The following is a 21,825-nucleotide window of genomic DNA, read 5'->3' on the forward strand; positions in this document are numbered from 1 at the left end:
TATTAAGATTTTCAGGTAAGCATAGCTTCAGACAGGGTCTGAGTCAGATCTACTATACACGGATAAAACCAGCAGTAATATAGAGTTAGCAATAGGCAATGCAGCAATGATAAGCGTTCCCCCCCGCCCCTTTTTACTTTCCCAAGCATGTCTTTGGAAGTTTGGTTTAATTTCCCATCCGACCAAGGTTGCACTTTTGATACAACATGTTACCAAGCCCAAGGCCCTTAGACATAACATCCTGGCCCATTAGCAGGTGTGCATGAGCAGAAGCGATGGGAAAGGGAAGAGGTATGCAGAGCAACAGAAGATAACAGCATTTCAGGCAAGGCACAGTAAGACACAGTAACCCTTTCATGGAAAGGCCTTTGACACACCCCTTTTATTAAAAAGGTCTGTATTTGTACCCACCAGCCTCTTTAGCCAGTTTGCCATACTTGCCAGGCTTGTATCTGCTTGACAATGGATTCTCAGCTGCACCCTTTTCCACCAAGCAATGACACAATGTTGTAAAAATGAATTTAGGTAACTGAAAAAGTTGAGATTGCTACATGAGCCTTACGAAAATCCTGTTTTATTTACTTATTTAGGACATTTCTATATTCCACCTTTGTTCAGATTGGGTGTTTAGGTGTTTTTGAATGGGTGGCGGAGATGAAAGAACAGATTGACCAAGACAGTGATGGCGAACCTTTTAGAGACCAAGTACCCAAACTGCAACCCAAAACCCACTTATCGCAAAGTGCCAACATGGCAATTTAACCTGACTACTGGGGTTTTAGTTTAGAAAAAACAACTCATAGTGAAATTAACAAACTGAAGGAACATTTGGTCTGGATAGCATTTGCTTAGGAAACCAACAAAATAGTAACATGTCAGAATGGGAGAATGATGGTGAGAGTGTCATAAGGCAATAAACGGAGGCTGTTCACTTTTCTGTTGCTTGCAAGTCTGGGTTAAACTGAGAACATGCCTTTCACAGAGGTGTTCCTGTCCACCTAATTTACTTTTAAACATGTAACATACATTATAAACATCATTCTAGTTTGCCATTAGGAAAAAAGAATACATTAAAATATAGTGTGTTTAGTAGGAGCTGGTGATTACGGTGTCCAAATCAGATCTGGGAGGTCCGGATTCATATGCCTACTTTGCCCTGGCAGCTTGCTGGGAAACCTTGGACCAGTAATATACTCTGAGTTAACCCCTCATAGGTTCATTGTGAGGATAAGAGAGAAGGGGAGAGTGTGTCAAACCACTTCAGTGTCCTTTTGGGGGAGGAAGGCAGGGGATACATGATGTTAGTTCATAAATTAAGTTGCTGAAAGGAGTCAACTGATTTATATGGCTAAATCTGAGTCCAGCAGCACCTTAGAGAACAAGATTTTTGAGAGTCAAAGCTCCTTTTGAGGGAGCGCTAATGCTGGAAAGCTTGTGCCCCCTTCCCCAAATCTTGTTGTTCTCCACTCCTCCACTTTCAGCTGCTGGAATGACCTTGGGTCAGCCATAGCTATCACAGAGCTGTCCTTGAAAAGGCAGCTTCTGGGAGAGCTTCTCTCAGCCCCACCTACCTCACAGGGTGTCTGTTGTGGGGGAGGAAAATAAAGAAGATTGTGAGCTGCTCTAAGACCCTGAGATTCAGAGTGAAGGGCGGGGTATAAATCCAATATCTTCTTCTTTCTTTAAACTAAAACTGCAATCCTGTGCATGTGTACAGAGTAGGTGCCACAGTGCTCACTGTAGATTACTTCCAAGTAACCATGGGGAGCAAGCCCAATGAGGAAAAAGGCTAAGGGACTTTGGGATATTCAGTCTGGAGAAGAGGAGGTTGAGGGGGGAGACATGATTGCTCTTTTGAAGTATTAGAAGAGCTGCCACTTAGAGGAGGGCAGGGAGCTGCTCCTGCTGGCAGCAGAGGAGAGGACTGGCATAGAAAAAACTTTTTAACAGTAAGAGTTGTTCAACAGTGCAATCGACCCCCTCACTGGCAGTCAGTGGCTGGACACACACTTGTCAGGGATGCTCTGGAAAACCAGAACAGCAGTGCAACAGTTCAAAAACAGCTTATCAACAATTTGCCTTATGGACCCTGTAGCTTGAAAGAGCTTTGCTCAGATACTGCTATCAGAAGCATCGTATTTGAAAGCAAGGAAGCCTGCAGTTCCTCCCTTTCCACTCCTAAACCAGAGGTGTTCTGGCCGCTGTTTCTGCCAGATCAGTGAGATCCACATTTCCTGTAATAAACCCACATCCCTTCAAAACAACGTGCTTGATTTAAAGTCCTGATCTCTCTCTCTCCCCCCCCCCCCCACCCATGCTCTCTTCTTTCCTTCGGCTTGGACCTTGCCACAAGAGTTTTGAAATACGAAATGCAACCAGGTCTTGGCCACATGTAAACATGAAGCTGCCTTATACCCATCTCTCTAGTGTAGGTGTGGCCAAACTGTGGCTCAGGAGCCACATGTGGTTCTTTCACACACATTGTGTGGCTCTTGAAGCCCCCACCAGAGAAGGCATTTGTCTCTTTAAAGCACTTCTTCAAGCTAAGCCAGCCAGTTGCTTGGAGAATGCATTTAAAGTTCAAGTTGCTTTCTTTCCATCTCTCCCTCCATCTATTTTCCTTCCTTCCTTTTCTCAGAGATCTGACGTTCGTGTCTGGTGACTCTCACACATCTGACATTTATTCTATGTGGCTCTAATGTTAAGCAAGTTTGGCCACCCCTGCCCTAGTGGGTCCCATCTAACCCCCTCCCTAAAACTGTAGGAACACCTGCAAGGAATTTTCCTCCATGTGTTGTGCTTGGGGGCTACATTGTGGTTGCACCTCATCTCCCCCATGTCAGAATTCCAAAGGTGCCCACAAGTTCAAAAAGTTGGAGTATCCTGTTGTCTCTCTGAAGGAGGCCCAGTTAGGGTTGCCAGGTTTTGGTTGGGAAATACCTGGAGATTTGGGGGAAGGAGCCTGAGTTTGGGGAGAGGAGACGTTTCAATGAGATATGACTCCAGAGTCCACCTTCCAAAGCAGCCATCTTTCTCCAGGAAAACTGATCTCTTATCACCTGGAGATTCGTTGTAATCCCAGGAGGTTTCTAGTCACCACCTGGGGGTTATCAAAACAGGGAAGGGAAAAGCACGGAGGAAGAAAGACTAAGACTGCTTATATCATTCAATATGCACTAGTCTAAATATAATAATTCATACAATATACAACATGAATTCCAGCAAACAGCTGATACTTCTTTATGAACATACATAAGTGTTACAAAATGTGCAATTACATATAGTTACCACCCTGTAAGTCCGCAATGCATTCACATAGTCTGAAAAGTCCACTATATTCACAATAATCAGTATTAGGCAAGGTGACAAATTAATATATTCCAGAAAAAATATGTTGGGATACGCTTCCGGTAATGGCCATGTTTCGATGGCATATCTTCGTCCACAACACAATCACTTATTCTAAAACCACAGATAGGTCATTTTATAAGCATGTGCGTGTCAATTTCCAAGACACTCATTTTCTAATGCAGCCATGCACCACAGTCTGAAAAGTTTTTTGTACCTGGAACCAGTGCTCTATGAAGCTAATGCAAGGTTGCTAATCAGTTACTCACAAACAGCACATGCTTATAAAATGTCCTGTGGTTCCAGAATAAGTGATTGTATTGTGGACGAAGATATGCCGTCGAAACACACCCATTACCAAAAGCATGTCCAACGTATTTTTTTCTGGAATATATTAATTTGTCACCTTGCCCAATACTGATTAATATATTGGACTTTTCAGCCTATGTGAATGCATTGTGGACTTACAGGGTGGTTATTATGTATATGTAATTGCACATTTTGCAACACTTATGTATGTTCATAAAGAAGCATCAGCTGTTTGCTGGAATTCATGTTGTATTGTATATTGTATGAATTATATCTAGACTGGTGCATATTGAGCGATATAAGTGCCACTGTTGGCAACCCTGTTCTGCAGCCATGCTCAGAAGGGTATAATGCCACAGGGTCCACCTCCCAAAGCAGATTATTTTCTCCAGGCAAACTGACCTCCGTCACCTGGAGATCAGTTGTAAAAGCCAGCAACCTCCAGCTACCACCTGGAGCACGGGTGGCCAACTGTGACTCGAGAGCTACAGAGGGTTATTTTGCAACTATTGTGCGGCTCTCGAAGCCCCCACCGCCCCATCGGGCAGCTTGGAGAAGGCATTTGTCTCTTTAAATCCCTCTCCAAACCAAGCCATTCAGAGCCTTCTCTGGGGGCACGCACGTTCTCCCCCGCCCCCCCACGCACAAGGCTCAGCTTCCTCCCCACAGCCTCTCTGCCGCCCCCCCCCCACCTTCCCTTCCTCCCCAGAGCTGCAATGCAGCCACACTCCATGGCCCCCTCTCCTCCTCAGAGGTGCACCACGCCAAAGCTGGACCCTATCAGCTTCAATGCGGACGTCGTGCCTTCTAACTCGTTGAAGCCCATGCAGGAGAAGGCTTCGCTCCCCCTCACTTCTGACTTCAGAGTTAGAAGGCACGCCGGCCGCATCGAAGCCGGTAGGGTTCCGCTTTGGCGCAGAACGGCTCAGTGTGCCTCTGAGGAGAAGGGGGGCCATGGAGCACGGCTGCACTGCAGCTCCGGGGAGGGAGGGAAGATGGGGAGCGGTGGCAGGGAGGGGCCATGGGGGGAGCTGAGCCTTCTGCACGGGGAGGGCGAGTGTGCGTGCCCACAGAGGGCTCTGGGTGCTGCCTCTGGCACGCATGCCATAGGTTCACCACCACTGAATTAGGGTGTAATATTCAGATCGTGGATGACTCTACCTGATCAGTTTTTCAAAAGAGGTTATGGAATTATAGCTTGAAGGTAGTTTCTAAACAAGTTAGTCTTCAACTGTGATTTCATGTGTGCACACAGACATCCTGCCTTTACACTGGCTTATTCCGTAGCACCTTGGATAAAGAATGAAGGCAACAAAAGCAGCATTTCTGTGGTGCATTAGGATTTGCATAGTAATAGGAAAGTTAAATCCTGCTTCCACAAACAAAGCAGTTAAAATAAACTATGATTTTGCATTATGTTTGAATGGAGCCAGTTAGTCCAATTTCTCATAAGCACTACTTTATTCCTTCACAGAAATAATTTCTCAGAAGCACACCCATTAAGGAGTATAATGTGACAGAACAAAAGTAGATTTTAGGATTAAAAACCTGGTGAACAAACATCTAATGGGGCAACTTCTATTGTTAAAGTGGTCAAGTTCCACAGAATCTTTATCAGAATAGTGGAAATACTGCTTTCATTTAGCTATGTAACAAGGAAAGCTGGTAGTTATGGACAAAGTAGGAGTCAAGGAGCACACAAAGTTTTATTCAGAATGCAAGCTTTCGTATGCATGCGTACTTCTTCAGATGAGGGGATGGGGTACAGTTATGGACAGAGAGTGACCTGGCTTTGAATCCTTTGCTCTAATGGGTCTGAAATGCCAAGCCAAAATAATGCTGACTCCGCACAATGTCTGGTTTAAGTGGACTAGCAGGCTTGGCTTTCTTGTAGACTTTTTAAAAAGTTGTTCTATAACCTTGATGCCAGCTCAACAGCCAACATCATTCTAATTTTATCACTGAAAAATAATCACTGTGATAGTTAAGAAGTACTGCTACTCAGGCAATAAAAAGGAAACCTGCCCAACAAGATTGTAATTATCTTTGATACACATCTTGCTTTTAACAGCAATATGACATAAACAACCACCACCTTTACAATTCACAACTAGTGAAGAGCTTATAGTACTTATAAAGTTGTATCTAAAATATACCTTATTAATCAGACTAATATTATAATTACACATTATAAAACAGTTGCACCTTTCCACTACTGGAATTAAGGTTGTTTCTGCCTTACCATTATAAATATCTCCTCTTTAAGATTCTAGTACGGACTGGTTGTTACAAAAAATATTCATGTATTCTTTTAAATAAAGAGCAACTTATTAAAACAGAGCAGTCCACCAAAAATAACTGAGAAAGGCTGAAATGGCATCAGTTGCAAAGAATGGAAGAGTAACAACATTTTTCACAATGGGATTTTCAAAATGACCATGTGTTATTACTGATGTCCAGCAAAGACAACTTGCAGCATGCAAGGCCTGAGAGCTATGTCTTCCTCCATTTAAGTTTTTAACAGCACAGTTAAATTGCCCTGGTTTTCTTCAGCAAAATGGAGGAGTTCCTTACATAAAGCTGGGTGGAAAAACCATGTAGGATTGAAAGGACAACTATCAAAGGATTAAGTCTTCAAAGCCTTACTGAGTTTTTTAGAAAATACAAATGGTATGCATAATCTTCAGTGCCACAGTGAATCGTAATTATACTGAGATCCCACACAATTGCCAGTTGTCGTCAGTAATTTCACTCATATTCACAAAAATCTGTGGCAAACCAGAATCTTACTCTACTCTAGGGCAGCTTACTCCTGGCAAGAAAGACTGGACAAATGCATTGCAGAAGATGATCTCCTTTCAGTACCACACATATCTTTCCCAATTTATTCCATGCTATAAATATAAATATATATATATATATATATATATATATATATATATATATATATATATATATATATATATATATATATATATATGGACAGAGCCAAGAGCACACAAATAGCAGAAAGAAAATGCTTAGTTGGATAACTCTTGTACAGCTCATTCAAAACCCACACTCCTCACTGATTTATCACCCACAGTAGTACTGAGATTTAATCACAAACTGCTGTACAACAGCCAAAAATTCCAGATTTTAAGCCTTTTAAGTTGTTCTTGTGCCAATATTTAACAAACTCAGAACACCATCTAAAATGTGAGTCAACCACACATTTATCATCAACATTGTTGGGTGGCTGCAAATTCTGTTGAGCCTAAAATATCAGTCATATGGTATTTCATGTTAAAGTGTCTCCATAATTCCAAGCATCAGTTGTACCACTTAAGATGTTTTAAAATTAAATCAGATGTGCACAATTTTAAAGCACATTAAGTGGTGCGAATGATGCTTTCTTCACCCAAAGGGTGATTAACATGCAGAATTCACTGCCACAGGAGGTGGTGGCAGCTGCAAGCATAGACAGCTTCTAGAGGGGAATGGATAAGCATATGGAACAGAGGTCCATCAGTGGCTATTAGCCACAGCTTATTGTTGGAACTGTCTGGGGCAGTGATGCTCTGTATTCTTGTGCTGGGGGCACAGTGGAAGGGCTTCTGGCCCCACTGGTGGTCCTCTTCATGGCATTTGGGGGGTTTTTGCCCCTGTGTGACACAGTGTTTGACTGGATGGGCCATTGACCTGATCCAACATGGCTTCCCTTATGTTCTTATGTGACACAGTGTTGGATTGGATGGGCCATTGACCTGATCCAACAAGGCTTCTCTTATGTTCTTATGCTTGGAATTATGGAGACACTTTAATATGGAATAACCTGGAGGGAATGCTTTCAAATATTAATTTTTGTAACATAACCACTTTTGTAATCATAACCACTTTACAACAGTTGCTGTGCAGTGAAATAAAGAAGCAATTCAAAGCTGCAACTCCCAGTGGAAAGCTGGAGCTACTGATACATTGCATATTTGTAATTTTAAAAAAAGGTTTGATTGCATGTTTTCCTTCTGATGACATTTTCCTCTAGACTTACATTGCATAATCATCATATATTAATTTGCAAGCTATAAAAATGCTGCCCGATGTGCCTGTTTCCACATGGTTATGAGCATAATGTACACATTATTAAGAAAAATAAATGTTCTCCAAACAGATGTTCTTTGGACCAACTTCAGCCTTTTCAAAGGACTGCAGCATGTTTTTCTAAAACTTTTCACTATTTTTTAAAAATAAAAGAATGACTTTTTAAAAAGCAGTACAAAGCCCAAATGGCCATCTAGTGGCAGAAGTAATAAAACTGGCCAAGTATAGAAGGGATTCAACTTCAGTTTTCATTTGGACCGACAACTCTTGGACTTTGCTTCCAATAAGACATATATCCTCTGTCCACCCCCATCCTCAAACATCTGTAACCAGTCTATGGCATGAGCAGGTATTCTCTCCAAGTCCCATAGTCATGTGTGGCAATTCTGCATAGGAGCACTCCCATATATTCATGTAATGAAGTCTTTATAGAAACAGTTCACATTAAATGATGCTTCTCTCAACAGAATGCATGAAAGCATATACTTATGGACTAAAACTGCAAAAAGTACACCAAGGAATGTTTCAGTAGTTAGGAGAGTTTGGGATTTTCCTATTTGCAGAGCACAGCTACTGTCACTGTCCACAGAAGGATTTATTCCCAGGTAGTCTCAGCAATAATCACTTTCCTTGGGGCCACGCTTGCACTTGAAGCTGTGCTCCTTCTGGGGAAGATGTGCCCAACTGCAAAGGACACACTCCTAGGGATGCCACAGGCATGGGCCCTGTGACTGCAGACTGATTATGCATCCTAAGCACAAAGCACACCGAACAAGACACCTCGCGCTGGCTGTGTGTCGATGCACCTGATATGCCACTGACCTGCGGAGGGAAATTAGTGGTAGGATTATGTTTTTTATTCCAGATTATGTGTTTGATTCAATTTTATCAATGCATTTTCATCTACATCACAGGCCTGAAGAATAATAAAACACAACCAACCCAAGACCACCACATTCCTCAAGATGTCCAAGATAAATGCAAACAGAGTAGTCTGAAAGGGGGGCGGGGTCAGTTTGGCACTGGAACATTACGGGGGATGGGGAGAAGAGGGAAAAGAAGATGGCATAAGGCAAGGCTAGCTTAGCCGGGAAATTAAAGTCTCCTAGTCATAAAAGGAAGACCCCATGGCGCAGAGTGGTAAAGCTGCAGTACTGCAGTCCTAAGCTCTGCTCATGACCTGAGTTCGATCCTGGTGGAAGCCGATTTCAGATAGCCAACTTGAGGTTGACTCAGCCTTCCATTCTTCCGAGATTGGTAAAATGAGTCCCCAGCTTGCTGGGGGAAAAGTGTAGATGACTAGGGAAGGCAATGGCAAACCACCCCATAAAAAGTCTGCCATGAAAACCTTGTGAAAGCAACGTCACCCGAGAGCCAAAACAACTGGTGCTTGCACAGGGGACTACCATTACCCTTTTTTTTTAGCCATAAAAGACCACCATCTTGTTCAATGTGTTGTACTCGAGCCCAGAATTTTCAAGTGAGCTACAGGTGAAGCAATCACAGATTGCAATAAACAGTGCTTTGTGTGGCTGGAACAGGCTGGGAAAGCAGAGAGGTGGAAGGAAACAGCTGTTTGGCAATTTTAGTGTCAACTGTTCCAAAGTGTGTCCTCTTCCATCAGTTTTCATATTTCACTGTCTTCAATCCTGGTGAGATTTTTCAGCAATGACTTTGCATTCATACTGCAAAATAAACAAAAAAATTATGGCGTAAATGCCTGAGAGAATGATGTGTAAACACAATTTTTGGCAAAAGAGAACAATTCAGCTGGGTAGGCCCAGCAGACCAGCTTCCATTCTTCAAATGACCCAGATCTGCCAGTTACCTGGTGATCTGTGCATGCAAGATAAGAAGGCAACAGCCACTGAACTTTCTTCTGAAAGAACATAGAAAAAAAATATACCCACCCACACCATCCGAGATGGTAACTTTGTCCAACCTTTCTGCCCTCGGCTGTTGCTCTGTTCAGAGCGGGCTCCTCAATACATGCAGGCCTGACTGACATTCAAACTTTGTCATTATTATTTGGAGCAACACTATTCCTGTGATTCATATACAACCTGCTTGGCCTGGAACAGATATTTTACAATTACATTTTTTGAGTGCATATTATTTAGACCACTGAAGAAGGCCCTCTGGGCAGAAATGGTTCTGTGGCTATTATATGTGTAACCAATATTTTGATCCAGTAATTGTGTGCAACCTACATTTGTTACTGTATACTGTGCCTTGGTAGATGTAACGTGGTACCCACTACCTGTATGTGTACCTACTATGTGTATTCTATGCATGTTGTTTTTAACCTGTAGCTTTTGTGTACTTTATAATAAATTTAATTTGTTCTATGATTTAGCTACTCCTAGTTCTACGGTTTAGATGCTCCTAGAACAGATTACAAAATTCTCAAAGAGAAGGGACACAGTGGTCATGGGAGATTTTAATTACCCAGGTATCCCTCGGAAGACCAACTCTGCTAAAAATGAAGGGTTAAATAAATTCCTGACATGTCTTGCTGACAATTTCATTTTTCAGAAAGTAGAGAGGAAAACAAGGGGATCTGTTACCTTGGACTTCATTCTCACCCACAAAGAGGAAGTGGTTGACAAGGTGACTGTAGTGGGCACCCTGGGTAGTAGTGACCATGTGATTTTGGAATTTATAATCTTGGGGAAGGGAAAAGCTGTAGGTAGTCAGATGTATAGGTTGGACTTTAGGAAAGTAAATTTTGACGAACTTAAAGTTATGATGGGTAGAGTCCCATTGTCAGAAATATTTAAGGAGAAAGTTCAAAAGGGGTGGGGGTTTCTTAATTTGCAGTAAAATATTGGTGTGTGGAGGAAACATGGCATCCTGAGCAGACACACCAACGCAACGTTTCTGCTTGAGCACTGACATTTTTTATGCAATATCACAGATCTGCAATTTTGAAGCTCACAAGAAGCCTGCAGCTGCTTGGAAGGCTATCTTCAAATCTTACGGGGAAACAGAAGCATCAAAGAGTCCTTTCAGACCACTGCTCTCCAGCTAAGGAACTCTGTTTGGATGATTTTATCATATGGGCAAAGGCAGTAAGAGACATTCCAAATTTTACCTCTCCAAATAAATATGCAGCCTTGGAGACAGAGTGTACTACGCAGATATTTCAAGAAACTCCCTCTACACTAGGCTTTTCCTTCCATAGAAAATGCATTGGCATTACAAACTCCCTTGCATAAGGAAAACCAACTGGGAATGGAGAACCCACAGAGTTCTGCAAAAAGCTGTTTAAACGTATTGGAGACCACTGTATCTCATAGGACAGTTTTAGCCATCTTCCAGCAGTTAAACTCTGTATCTTGATATCATATACAAAATCCTCCCTACGAATTCAAGTTCCGATCCAGAATCTCTGACTCACTAAGAGTGAAAACATTCATTTGAGGGGGTAAATCAAAAAATAAAGCATAAAAATTCAGACTTGAGCTAGCAAGGCATTAGTAGCAATTAGACAAGAACAGACCGAAAGAACAGATACTTTAACACCCTGCAGTGCTTACTAGGAAACCAAATTGCCTTGTTCATAGCAGGAGAAAACCATATAAATAGAGGACGCTGGGGAAGCAAAAGAAAATCTTGGACTCTTTGAGCCTGCTAGAAACTGTTCCCACTCCATTCGGGCTTGGGGGTCATTGGGAAAAGAGACCTTTGTCATTGCCTCCACAGATATGGTGCTCAGTGCTGTGTGGCTGGGGGACTACGAACCCTGTATCAGATGGAAAAGTAGAGCTGTGTATTTTATAGATGAGGGCTGCGCTGTCCACAACTGGGACTTGGGCTGGGGGCCTCCCCCTCCCCCTGTAGCGGGACGGCTGTGCCTCACCAGGAAGGAGGCGTGCAGCATCCCAAGGGAATATAGAGACTTACAAAACGTGTTCGAGGAGGGGGAGGCAGATGAACTACTGCCCAACAAACCCACTGACTGTGCAACTGAATTAAAGCTGGGGATAAAACTACCTAAAGCAAAACTATGCTCTATGAGTTGAGCTGAGAAAGAGGAGCTACAAAGATTCCTTGACACAAACCTAGGCCCAGGGACACAAACCTAGGCCCCGCATCCTCCCCCCATGCTGCTCCAGTGCTGTTTAGGAAAAAGAAAGATCAGACTTTAAGGCTACGTATTTTAAGGATTATAGGGGCATAAATGCAGTACTGATGTCAAATGCGTGTCCCCTTCCATTGATCAAAGACCTATTAAGCACTGCTTCCCAGGGGAAGATTTCCACCAAACTAGACCTGAGGGAGGCTTATTATCGGATACAAATCAAGAAGGGCGACAAATGGAAAAATGTGTTTAACACACCTATGGGACAGTTCAAGTACAGAGTCATGCCATTTGGATTAAAAAGTGCCCCTGGGGTCTTTATGAACTTAATTAAGTGCTGAGGAAACATTTATTTAAAGGAGTCCTGGTTCACCTGGCTGATTGCCATTTATTCCCAAGACCTCCCCTCCCATGTGAGGTTGGTTTGGGAGGTGCTACAGATCCTCGACAAAAATAAACGGTTTGTGAAACTTTCTAAATGTGAGTTCCATAAGGGACTACTAGACTTTTTAGGGTACAGGGTGTCAGCCCAAGGGTTATCAATGGACAGCCCAATCAAGGCAGTGGTTGACTGCAGTGTTCCCTCTAAGCTGAGTTAGTGTGAGCTAGCGCACAGATTTTTAGCCTCCAGCTCACACATTTCTGTTTTAGCTCAGGAAGGATGACCCCAGAGCACAATATGCAGTAGCTCACAACTTTATTGCCAATAGTTCACAACTTTTAACACCAGTAGCTCACAAAGAAGAATTTTTGCTCGCAACACTCTGCAGTTTAGAAGGAACATTGGTTGACTGGCAGCCACCTCAAATGTGTAAACAATTACAACATTTCATCAGATTATCCAGTTTTTACATGACATTCATAAAGGACTTTGCACAAATGGCCCTACCCCTTATAGACCCATTGAAAACGAAGGATAAAGGGCCAGGGCCAGCCAAACCAGGGACCCCCTTAATTGGACAGAGGAACGTAAAAACTAAAGACTTTGTTCACCTCAGAACCCATTTTAATGCACCCCGATGAAACCAAGCCTTTCTGGGTCCAATGCGACGCCTCGGATGCGGCTATCGGCTATACCCTCTTGCAAAAGGATGAGGACGACTACCTACGTCCCTGTGCTTATATTTCACGAAAAAGTACATCAACAGAAAGGCAGTGGTTAGTATGGGACAAGGAAGCATTTGCTATTAAACATGCCTTAGAAACCTGGAGACGCTGGCTTGAAGGAGCCAGAGCACCCTTTGAAATCTGGACGGACCACAAAAACCTAGAAGCATTGCACCCTAGCAGAAAGCTGTCCCCTAAGCAGGTGCGCTGGGCTGGATTTTTCTCTCCGTTTGCCTTCACCCTTAAACATATTCCAGGGAAAAAGAACTTTTTGGCTGGTGCCTTCTCTCGGCTTCCCCAGCGCAAGAGTAAACAGGAACCTGTAATTGACACTCCTGCCCAGTTCACTCCTGCCCAGTTGGAGGGGACTGTTCAGACGCGCAGTCAGGCCAAGCAGGGGAAAGTTCCAACTGATCTCCAGAGTTGGATTAAGCTGGCAACCAGTGAGGAAGGGAGTACCAACCTGCCTCCACAAGTAGTGATAAGTTTAGAAGGGTTGGGATTTCGGAACGACAAATTGTATTTCCTCAGATCATTGTGCAAAGAGGTTCTACAGTGGTGCCATGATAACAAACTTTTGAGGTATTTGGGATTTATAAAGATCAAACATTTAGTGAAACGACAGTTTTGGTGGCCAGGAATGAAAAGGGCCATTTCAGACTATGTATCCTCGTGCCCCGTGTGCATAACGGCAAAAAAGAGGGGTGGGAAACTCCCAGGACTCCTGCAGCCTCTTGAGACAGCCACCACACCATGGTCAATTGTTTCAATGGATTTTATAACTGATCTCCCGGAGAGTGAGGGAAAAACTGTTATTTTCGTGGTGGCGGACACTTTCTCTTCAAAAGCTCATTTTATACCCTGTTCCAAACTTTCCTCAGCCAAGAAATTGGCAAGGATATTCCTCAACCATATTGTTAAACTCCACAGCTTCCCAGACAAGGTGATATCCGATGGGGGGGGGGGCAATTCTGTGCCAAATTCTGGTGGGAATTTTGTCAGCTAACTAAGATGGAGCAAGGACTGAGCTCCAGTTATCACCCCCAGACTGATGGTCAAACGGAGCACACCCATGCGGCACTAGAACAATATCTGCAATGCTTTGTAAATTTCCAGCAGTCTAATTGGTGTGAACTATTTCCATTTGCTGAATATGCTTACAATAACTCTGTTCACAGTTCTACTAATCATTCTCCATTCCAAATTGTGCAGGGGTATGAGGGAAAACCTTCACCCAGCCTCCCAGGAGGGGCACAACAGCAGGCCACTGATTCCCAAGATTGGTGGTCTAAACTGGAATTGACATGGAAAGTAGCCCAAACCCAGTTGGACTATAACAGACTTGGACTATAACAGACTTATAAATGGGCCTATGATAATAAAAAAAACCTTAAACTTTGGGAACTTAAAATGTGGGGACTTGGGTGTATTTGTCTACCAAGAACTTACCAAACCTTCAACCCTCATGGAAATTGAGTCAAAAATATATTGGGCCTTTCCAAATCAAAAGACTTATCAATAATGTGACTGTTGAACTGGACTTGCCTAAAATGTATCGTAACCTGCACCCTGTCTTCCATTGTAGTTGGTTGAAATGTGCTCCACAGGACAATACTAGGCACCCCCAGACTCCAGCTCCAACTCCGATGACGATCCAGAACCAGGCTCACCACAAAATTGAATCTATATTGGGCTCTACTCAAACGTGGGGTTCTATATTACTTAATTAAATGGCTTCATTTTCCTATTTCACAGAACGAATAGGTTAGATCGGAACATGTCTGGGCCCCCAAATTAATGAAGTTTTCATCAGCAGCATTCTGATAAACTGGGACCTGGAGGGAGGTCTTAAGGGGGGCAGGATGCCATGAAAGGTTACTGTGTCTTATGTGCCTTGCCTGAAATGCTGCTATCTTCTGTTGCTCTGCATACCTCTTCCCTTTCTCATCGCTTATTTATTTAGTTATATTTCTACCCCACCCTCTCCGCAAGTGGACTCAGGGTGGCTAATAGTCAGTTCAAACATCTATAATACAATTTAAAACCAATAAAATACAATTTAAAACATTTTGTGGTGCTGTACAACTTTGATATGGTGGGATCTTTCTTTTTGCTGTTAGTAATCCTATAATGTTCGTAGCTCCTCAGTGGTGTAAGGTGGCAGTTCTCTCCCAATTTAGGTGTTGAAGGCCTGTCGGAATAGTTCAGTATTGAGAAAGATCCTGCAGGACCCTAATGGCCTCTGGGAAAGCATTCCACATTTCTGGTGCTTCTGCTCATGCAAACCTGCTAATGGACCACGATGTTATGTCTAAGGGCCTTGGGCTTAGTAACACATTGTATCAAAAGTGCAACCTTGGTCGGATGGGAAAAGGGGGGGGGGGGCTGTTTATCATTGCTGCCCTGCCCATCACTGGTTTTATCCGTGTGTAGTAGATCTGATCAGACCCTGTCTGAGGCTATGCTTACCTGAAAATCTTAATAAATGAAATGTGTCTTATGTGCCTTGCCTGAAAGGCTGTTACCTTCTGTTGCTCTGCATACCTCTTCCCTTTCCCATCGCTTCCCCAACATCTATCATTGCTGCCATGCCTTAGCAGGTTTTATCCGTGTGTAGCAGATCTGACTCAGACCCTATCTGAGGCTATGCTTACCTGGAAATCTTAATAAATGGAACTTATTGAACTTACACGGACTCAGGGGGAAGCCTGACAGGGGTGGTGGATCCAAGCGTGATGTAGTGCACAACACCATAGGATGTGTGACATGATCAGGAGAGAAGAGCATACTACGAGCAATCTAAGTCCCTGGACATGGCCTGCGAGGAAAAAGTGGTGTACCTACCAGCTGACTAAATAATTCTTTTAAGCAAGTTACAAACAAGCTAATAAACTAACTTACCAATGCCAGCTGCCGGCCAATGTTCCCCATTGTTATTCCACCAGCAAAAAATATACATGGTAACCAGGAACGAACATAAAGAAAGTCAGGTGATGTGTATCTAAGGAAAGGGACAAGAGTAATGTATTACTTGACAACACAGCAGAAGGAGGACATGAAACTCTGGCATGTTGAGGCTATGGACTGGATCAAACTGGATTGTTACAATTACAAATAACATTTTATGGCAATATACAGTCTTATTCCCGGGCCAGGCAAATTCATTTCAGTTCTATGGATTGCAAAATTAAGGGTAAAACTAGGTGAGATCTTGGAAGATCCATGATGTTCTGGAAGATCCATAATTCCTGCTTTTGTTTTTAATTTCCAGAAGCAAGCCTGGTAGGGTGGGGAAGCTATTTGAATCAGAGCTGCAGCAATGAGGGAAGGGCTGCTAACCCACTCATGCTAACCCTCATTTGCCCCACAAGGGAAAACGTATGGGTACATGCAGTACAGAAATAAGTTCCTGATGAGGCTGATTTGCACTGGAGGAAAAAAGATATGCAGGAAAGTATTAACCTTCATGCCCACCCAAGTTCCACAGCCTTGATCGAAGTAGGGCTCCCCACCGGCTGCTTTTTAAAAAATAAATATCTAACCGAACAGTCACTAGGGATGGGCATGAACCACAAAAATAAGGTTCAGATGTCTAGATTGGAAACAGCCAAGCCATGGGGCAGCCTGCTCCCACAGCTCAGTTGTTTAAAGGGGCTTTCTTGGGCAGTTAGCTCCAGGGGCTGGCTGCCCAAGAAAGCCCCTTTAAACAGCTGAGCCACAGGAGCAAACTCAGATCTTTTGAGCCCAAACAGCTGAGTTGTAGGGAACAGGCCTTTGCAACTCAGTTGTTTCCAATTTTTTTGGCAGCAGCGATGTTTTGGTGGCTCTTGCTGGGAGTAGAAAGCAGGGGTTTAATCCCCTGCTTTTTGCTCCCCATTAATTACCCACAAACTGCCTTAAAAGTTTGTGGAGGTTCATGACTGGGCCGGAGTCTATGAACTGAAGTTCACAAACCACAACTTGGCCAAAATTTGTCATGCTGGTTCATGCCCATCCCTCCCTGTCACATCGTTGTATGCAATGACACCCAACTAAGTCATGTTGATTCCAATGGGTCACAAGCATCATCAGGCTTAACTGATGTGGGAAAGAAGTCAAGCTATTTTGAGCATTCAGAAAATAAGCCAGATACTGCCATTACTGAATACAATTTTACTATGCAATACGTACAGACACACTTACTGATAAACTCCATTGTAGACCAGAAGCTGAGTCACCAATGTGGCCAGAAATGCAATCCCTATACCCAGGCCAAAGCCACTTCGAGATCTATCAAATGTCCACCACAATCCAATGGAAAGTGCCGCAAGTGTCAGAGATAACTGGATGCTGTTGGCAAAATCCACTTTCTGTGAGCAGCGTTAAGGATCCGATTCAGAAGGTAATGGAAACATTAATTCTTACTTCATTTATCAGTTCTCTGAAACTCCGAGGAATCCTAGCTGTGGTGCATCCTTTAATACCTTCTGTCAATCAACAGGAACACCCTCCCCCAAGAGTCGTTTTAAGTACTGCTTATGTCTCTTGTGTTGTATTTTTATTAAAGATCTATTTCAAACATCTCTTTCAAGCATGACAGAATGCTCCATGTATGCAATTCCAGTGACATGACTTTATATAATTTCTGCATTCCCTACAAAGTTACAGTATTGCCTCTAACGCAATTAATCCTTAATACCTCCCATTTAATAAACTTAATTCTTGAAGAGGATACAGCACTGGCATGATTTATACCAACAAAGACTGCTACACATCGCATCACACTGGACCATTCTCGCTTAAATTTATGCGGCTCACCTAGATGTCTGTCCATGCAGGGGTACAATAACCCAATCCCAGCTGTAAAATAAACAAGTAAAAGAAATTCTGAAAAATCTGCAAAAATTCTTATCGTAATTTATTCCCTTTGCACTTGAATGAATTTATTCTGCCATTTTCCAGCAAGAGTGCCCAGTTGTGATTTCCCCCCCCCCCCTAAATTCTTCACAATCTGTTTGGAATTTACCTTAACACATCAGTTCCTCTTGAAAAATGAGATTCCCTTTTCATCTCTATGTACTGGTGCACTATTTCTCCCATCCCCTTAGCTGCATTGCTGCAATTTCAGCAGTTACTTAGCAGCAGCTTTGCAACACTGCAATTTAGCTAATATAACCTGCTTTCAGTCTGGTTACAATTTACCAGTCAGGAAGAAAGGAAAAAAAGGAAAGGTCCCCTGTGCAAGCACCAGTCGTTTCCGACTCTGGGGTGACACTGCTCTCACAACATTTTCATGGCAGACATTTTACGGGGTGGTTTGCCATTGCCTTCCCCAGTCATCTACACTTTCCCCCCAGCAAGCTGGGTACTCATTTTACCAACTTCGGAAGGATGGAAGGCTGAGTCAACCTCGAGTCGGCTACCTGAACACACAGCTTCCGCCGGGGATTGAACTCAGGTCATGAGCAGAGCTTAGGACTGCAGTACTGCAGCTTTAACGCTTTGCTCCACGGGGAAGAGCAAGGCCCCAATTCAAGACCTAAATAAGTGTGTTGCTTTAACTACTCTGTCTTAGCTTTGAAGGTAGGGTGCTTTTGTTTAATTATAACTACATACTTATTTCTGCCTTTTGCATCCTAATCCAAAATCTTAATTTCCCACAGATGTGTCTTGGTCACCTCTGGGACAAGGTGGGTAGTTCTAGTGAAGTCACAGACACTTGGTTTCCAACGATGACAAAAGATAAGCACAATGGGTGACATACGACCTCACCTCCAGTATAGGAATGGAAATCATTTCACCTTATCAAAAGAAAGGGTGATGCTTTCTTCCTGTGGTAGCCTTTTACTACACATATGCTCTTTGGAGAGTCCTTGGTCTTGTGGTAAGTGTGCTAGCTTCATTGGGCAAGCAGAAAACCACACATGGTGGTTATGATTGCAATTCATATCAATAATCAGTTACAAGTAGGTGCTTTCTATAATTTTTTTTAATACTGCAGTTGTGATTATGCACTGTGACCTGCCTCAAGGGTCCACTGAAAGTATAATGCAAGATTAGATTTGAGAAAATAAAAAGTTAAATAAGAGCACTCTCTCATCAGGAGAGAAGTGCACAGCCACTGCATTCAATTATCACTGAAAGTAAACTCTTTGTCAAGTGGCAATATCACAGGAGCAAAAAAGAAAGGAGACACAACTGCTAATCTTTAGTCATCTGTACATGGGATTCAGCAAAGTAGGAATATGTTTCTTTTTAAAAAAATACAATGAGCACACACTTTATGTAGCACTGGCTTGCCAAGACCCAATTTTAGACATTACATCCAAAGAACCAGGAGCAGATTTAAATTACTGAAAGCACTGCGCCAGAAGCACTGGCACAAGGCTTTTGTTACTAATGTACAAAATTATGCAGGATTATCACAGCTGGGTTCTACATAAGTAAAGAAGGAAGATATAAGACAAGTTATGCAGACAATTACATATAACAAAAGTTATATACTTTTTAAATCAGGGTCTTCTGTAAAATCTGTGTTTATCTACCACCCCCAAAGAAAAGTAATTAGATAATATGAGACAACTAGCCTTGAACACTGCCATTAGCCAAAATATCCATTTGCTAGACAATAGATCAGTTTATTAATCTGTATTCGAATTCTATAAGGACAGCCTCCAGAAGGAAGACCTGGATTTATACAATGCCATTCACTCAGAGTATCAGTGTCTTATAATTTCCTTCCCTTCCTTTCCTCACAACAGACACTCTATAAGGTAGGTGGGGCTGAGAGATCTCTGAGAGAACTGCTCGAGAGAACATCTCAGAGAGTACTTATGACTAACCCAAGGTCACACCAGCATGTGGAGGAGTGAGGAATCAAACCCAGTCCTCCCGGATTAGTTTATTGTGGAAGATTACATGCAATCAAATCCTCCATTGGTTCTTCCCCCAACCAACCTGCCAAGAGATATTATGCAGCAACTTAATCCATAAAAGCACATACTGGAATATGCTAGGGGAGGAGGAATGCAGAAAGGATTTACCATTTAATTCTGACTCTTCTAAAATCCCTTCCTGAGCTTTTGTTTGGAATGCCATGCTTACATACAAAGACACTTGTCTCACATCTTTGTAGCGCACCCATTTTACTACACATCAAATTTGTAAAACTGAACAGCAGCACAAAATTGAGCATGTTAATGATGACTGCTCAATCTTGTAGAATATTAACTTATTATTTATGGGGACACATATCTATGGTGTCTAAAGTTCTGGTTCTGACATTCAAGGTCCTAAGTGGTCAGGGACCAACATACCTATGGGACCGCCTCTCTTGGTATGCTCCCAGAAGAGCATTGTGCTCAGAAGACCAACCCCTACTGGAAGTCCGGCTGTCTTCAACTAGAGTCAGGGCCTTTTTTGGTCCTGGCTCCAACCTGGTGAAACTCTCTGCCTATTAACATCTGGCCCTATGGGACTTGTTAAAATTTCACAGGGCCTGCAAAGCAGAGATGTTCCGCCAAGTGTACAGTGGAAGACAGCAACAGTTTTTAACAGCAAGCAGGTTCTCAGTTGCTTTCTCATTCCCCTCACTCCCTCCTAATGTTGATTAGAATCTGGGTCACAGATTCTGTACTGTGGTGTCATGTAGATATCAGGATTTAATGGTTTCGTATTTGTTTTGATGTTTCTGGATTACACTGTTGTACACCACCATGAGCCCACTCTGAGGGGAGGGTGGGAGTACAGAAATTAAATGAAACAAAGAAACAAACAAGTCCCTCAAAATAAGAGCATGTTTGGCATTCTACTCCTGCCAGCATCACAGCTGCAGCATTATGACAAATTCTAATATCTGAAAAATGTTCCATATTAGAATCTTAAATCACAAACATCCTACTGTCGATGCAACATTTGTTTGTGGACAGATCCCTATGTGGCATGACACAACCCTGTTGCACCACCCTCACCTCCTGCATGCCTGTGTGGGCTTCTCAGTGTGCCAGACATTTTAATAAGCGCAAACAACTGTCAGCCTCAAATTCCTTGGTCAGAGTGGGGTGAGGCTGAAAAAGCTGGTGGGAATATGAGTGATATGCAGACACCTTATGTGATCACCTGGCATGCCTATATATCAACTGCGTGTGCATGCAGGGAGGGGGGAAAAACAACAAGTGTCCTTATGCTTTATGGAGATCTTACCATGTACATGCCTCACACCATGAGGAACTGCAATAAACTCAAAGCCTGCAGTAAATCTGCTTTGACATACCTGATGCTGTTCCACAGCAAAGTGGTACCCACCAAGCTGAAGAAAAGATACTTGTAATCACATCTGGTGGAAATAAGGTGACGTTTCTCTGAATCTGCAGCAAGTTTAACACTAAGGCCAGAAAGACGCCAATTAAAAAGAGAACTATCCCACGGATCACCAGGTTCAGGCTGCGGCTGGTTACAGAAGCAATGAACGGGCCACACTTCTTTCGTATGGAAGGCTGTGTGCTGTCATCTGCCATGGCCTCATGCACTCCAACAACATTCAACACAGAACTCTGGGATGCAGAGAAGAAGAGGAGTCAAGTCAAAGAAATATTGTCACTCATTCCGAATCCTGTTCAAAAATGGTAATGTACCTTAAGCAATCATAGAATATGAATACTATATGGAATCAACATGAAGGTTCTTAAGCCAGGAGGAATCAGTTTTCAAACTTTGTGCACTTTAAAGAAATACCTACGATAGGTCAAGACAACTGGTGCTTGGGGCACAAAATTCTAAGTTCTAACCGAGCCCAAAAGATAAGGACCTATTTATCTTTATCTTCAGCACTCATTTCACTACACAGGTATCAGGTTCTTTAACATACATGCACACAAAGAGCATTTCATTCATTCAGGAAAGCGGCTTCAACAGAATTC

The 21,825-nt window shown here is 42.8% G+C and overlaps 1 protein-coding gene across 1 annotated transcript; it reads right to left on the reverse strand.

Moving 5' to 3' along the window:
* Nucleotides 1–7,653: 7,653 nt before the first annotated feature.
* On the reverse strand, nucleotides 7,654–21,521 carry INSIG2 (insulin induced gene 2). The gene is made up of 5 exons (XM_060262714.1): nucleotides 21,180–21,521; nucleotides 17,643–17,767; nucleotides 17,111–17,277; nucleotides 15,830–15,929; nucleotides 7,654–9,422 (listed from the first exon to the last, which is right to left on the reverse strand). The coding sequence occupies exons 1-5, from the start codon at nucleotides 21,421–21,423 to the stop codon at nucleotides 9,381–9,383; spliced, it is 678 nt and encodes a 225-aa protein (XP_060118697.1). The 5' UTR covers nucleotides 21,424–21,521; the 3' UTR covers nucleotides 7,654–9,380.
* Between the last annotated feature and the right edge of the window lie 304 nt (nucleotides 21,522–21,825).

This window comes from Heteronotia binoei, chromosome 21 (assembly GCF_032191835.1).
Source record: "Heteronotia binoei isolate CCM8104 ecotype False Entrance Well chromosome 21, APGP_CSIRO_Hbin_v1, whole genome shotgun sequence".
Classification (NCBI taxonomy): domain Eukaryota; kingdom Metazoa; phylum Chordata; class Lepidosauria; order Squamata; family Gekkonidae; genus Heteronotia; species Heteronotia binoei.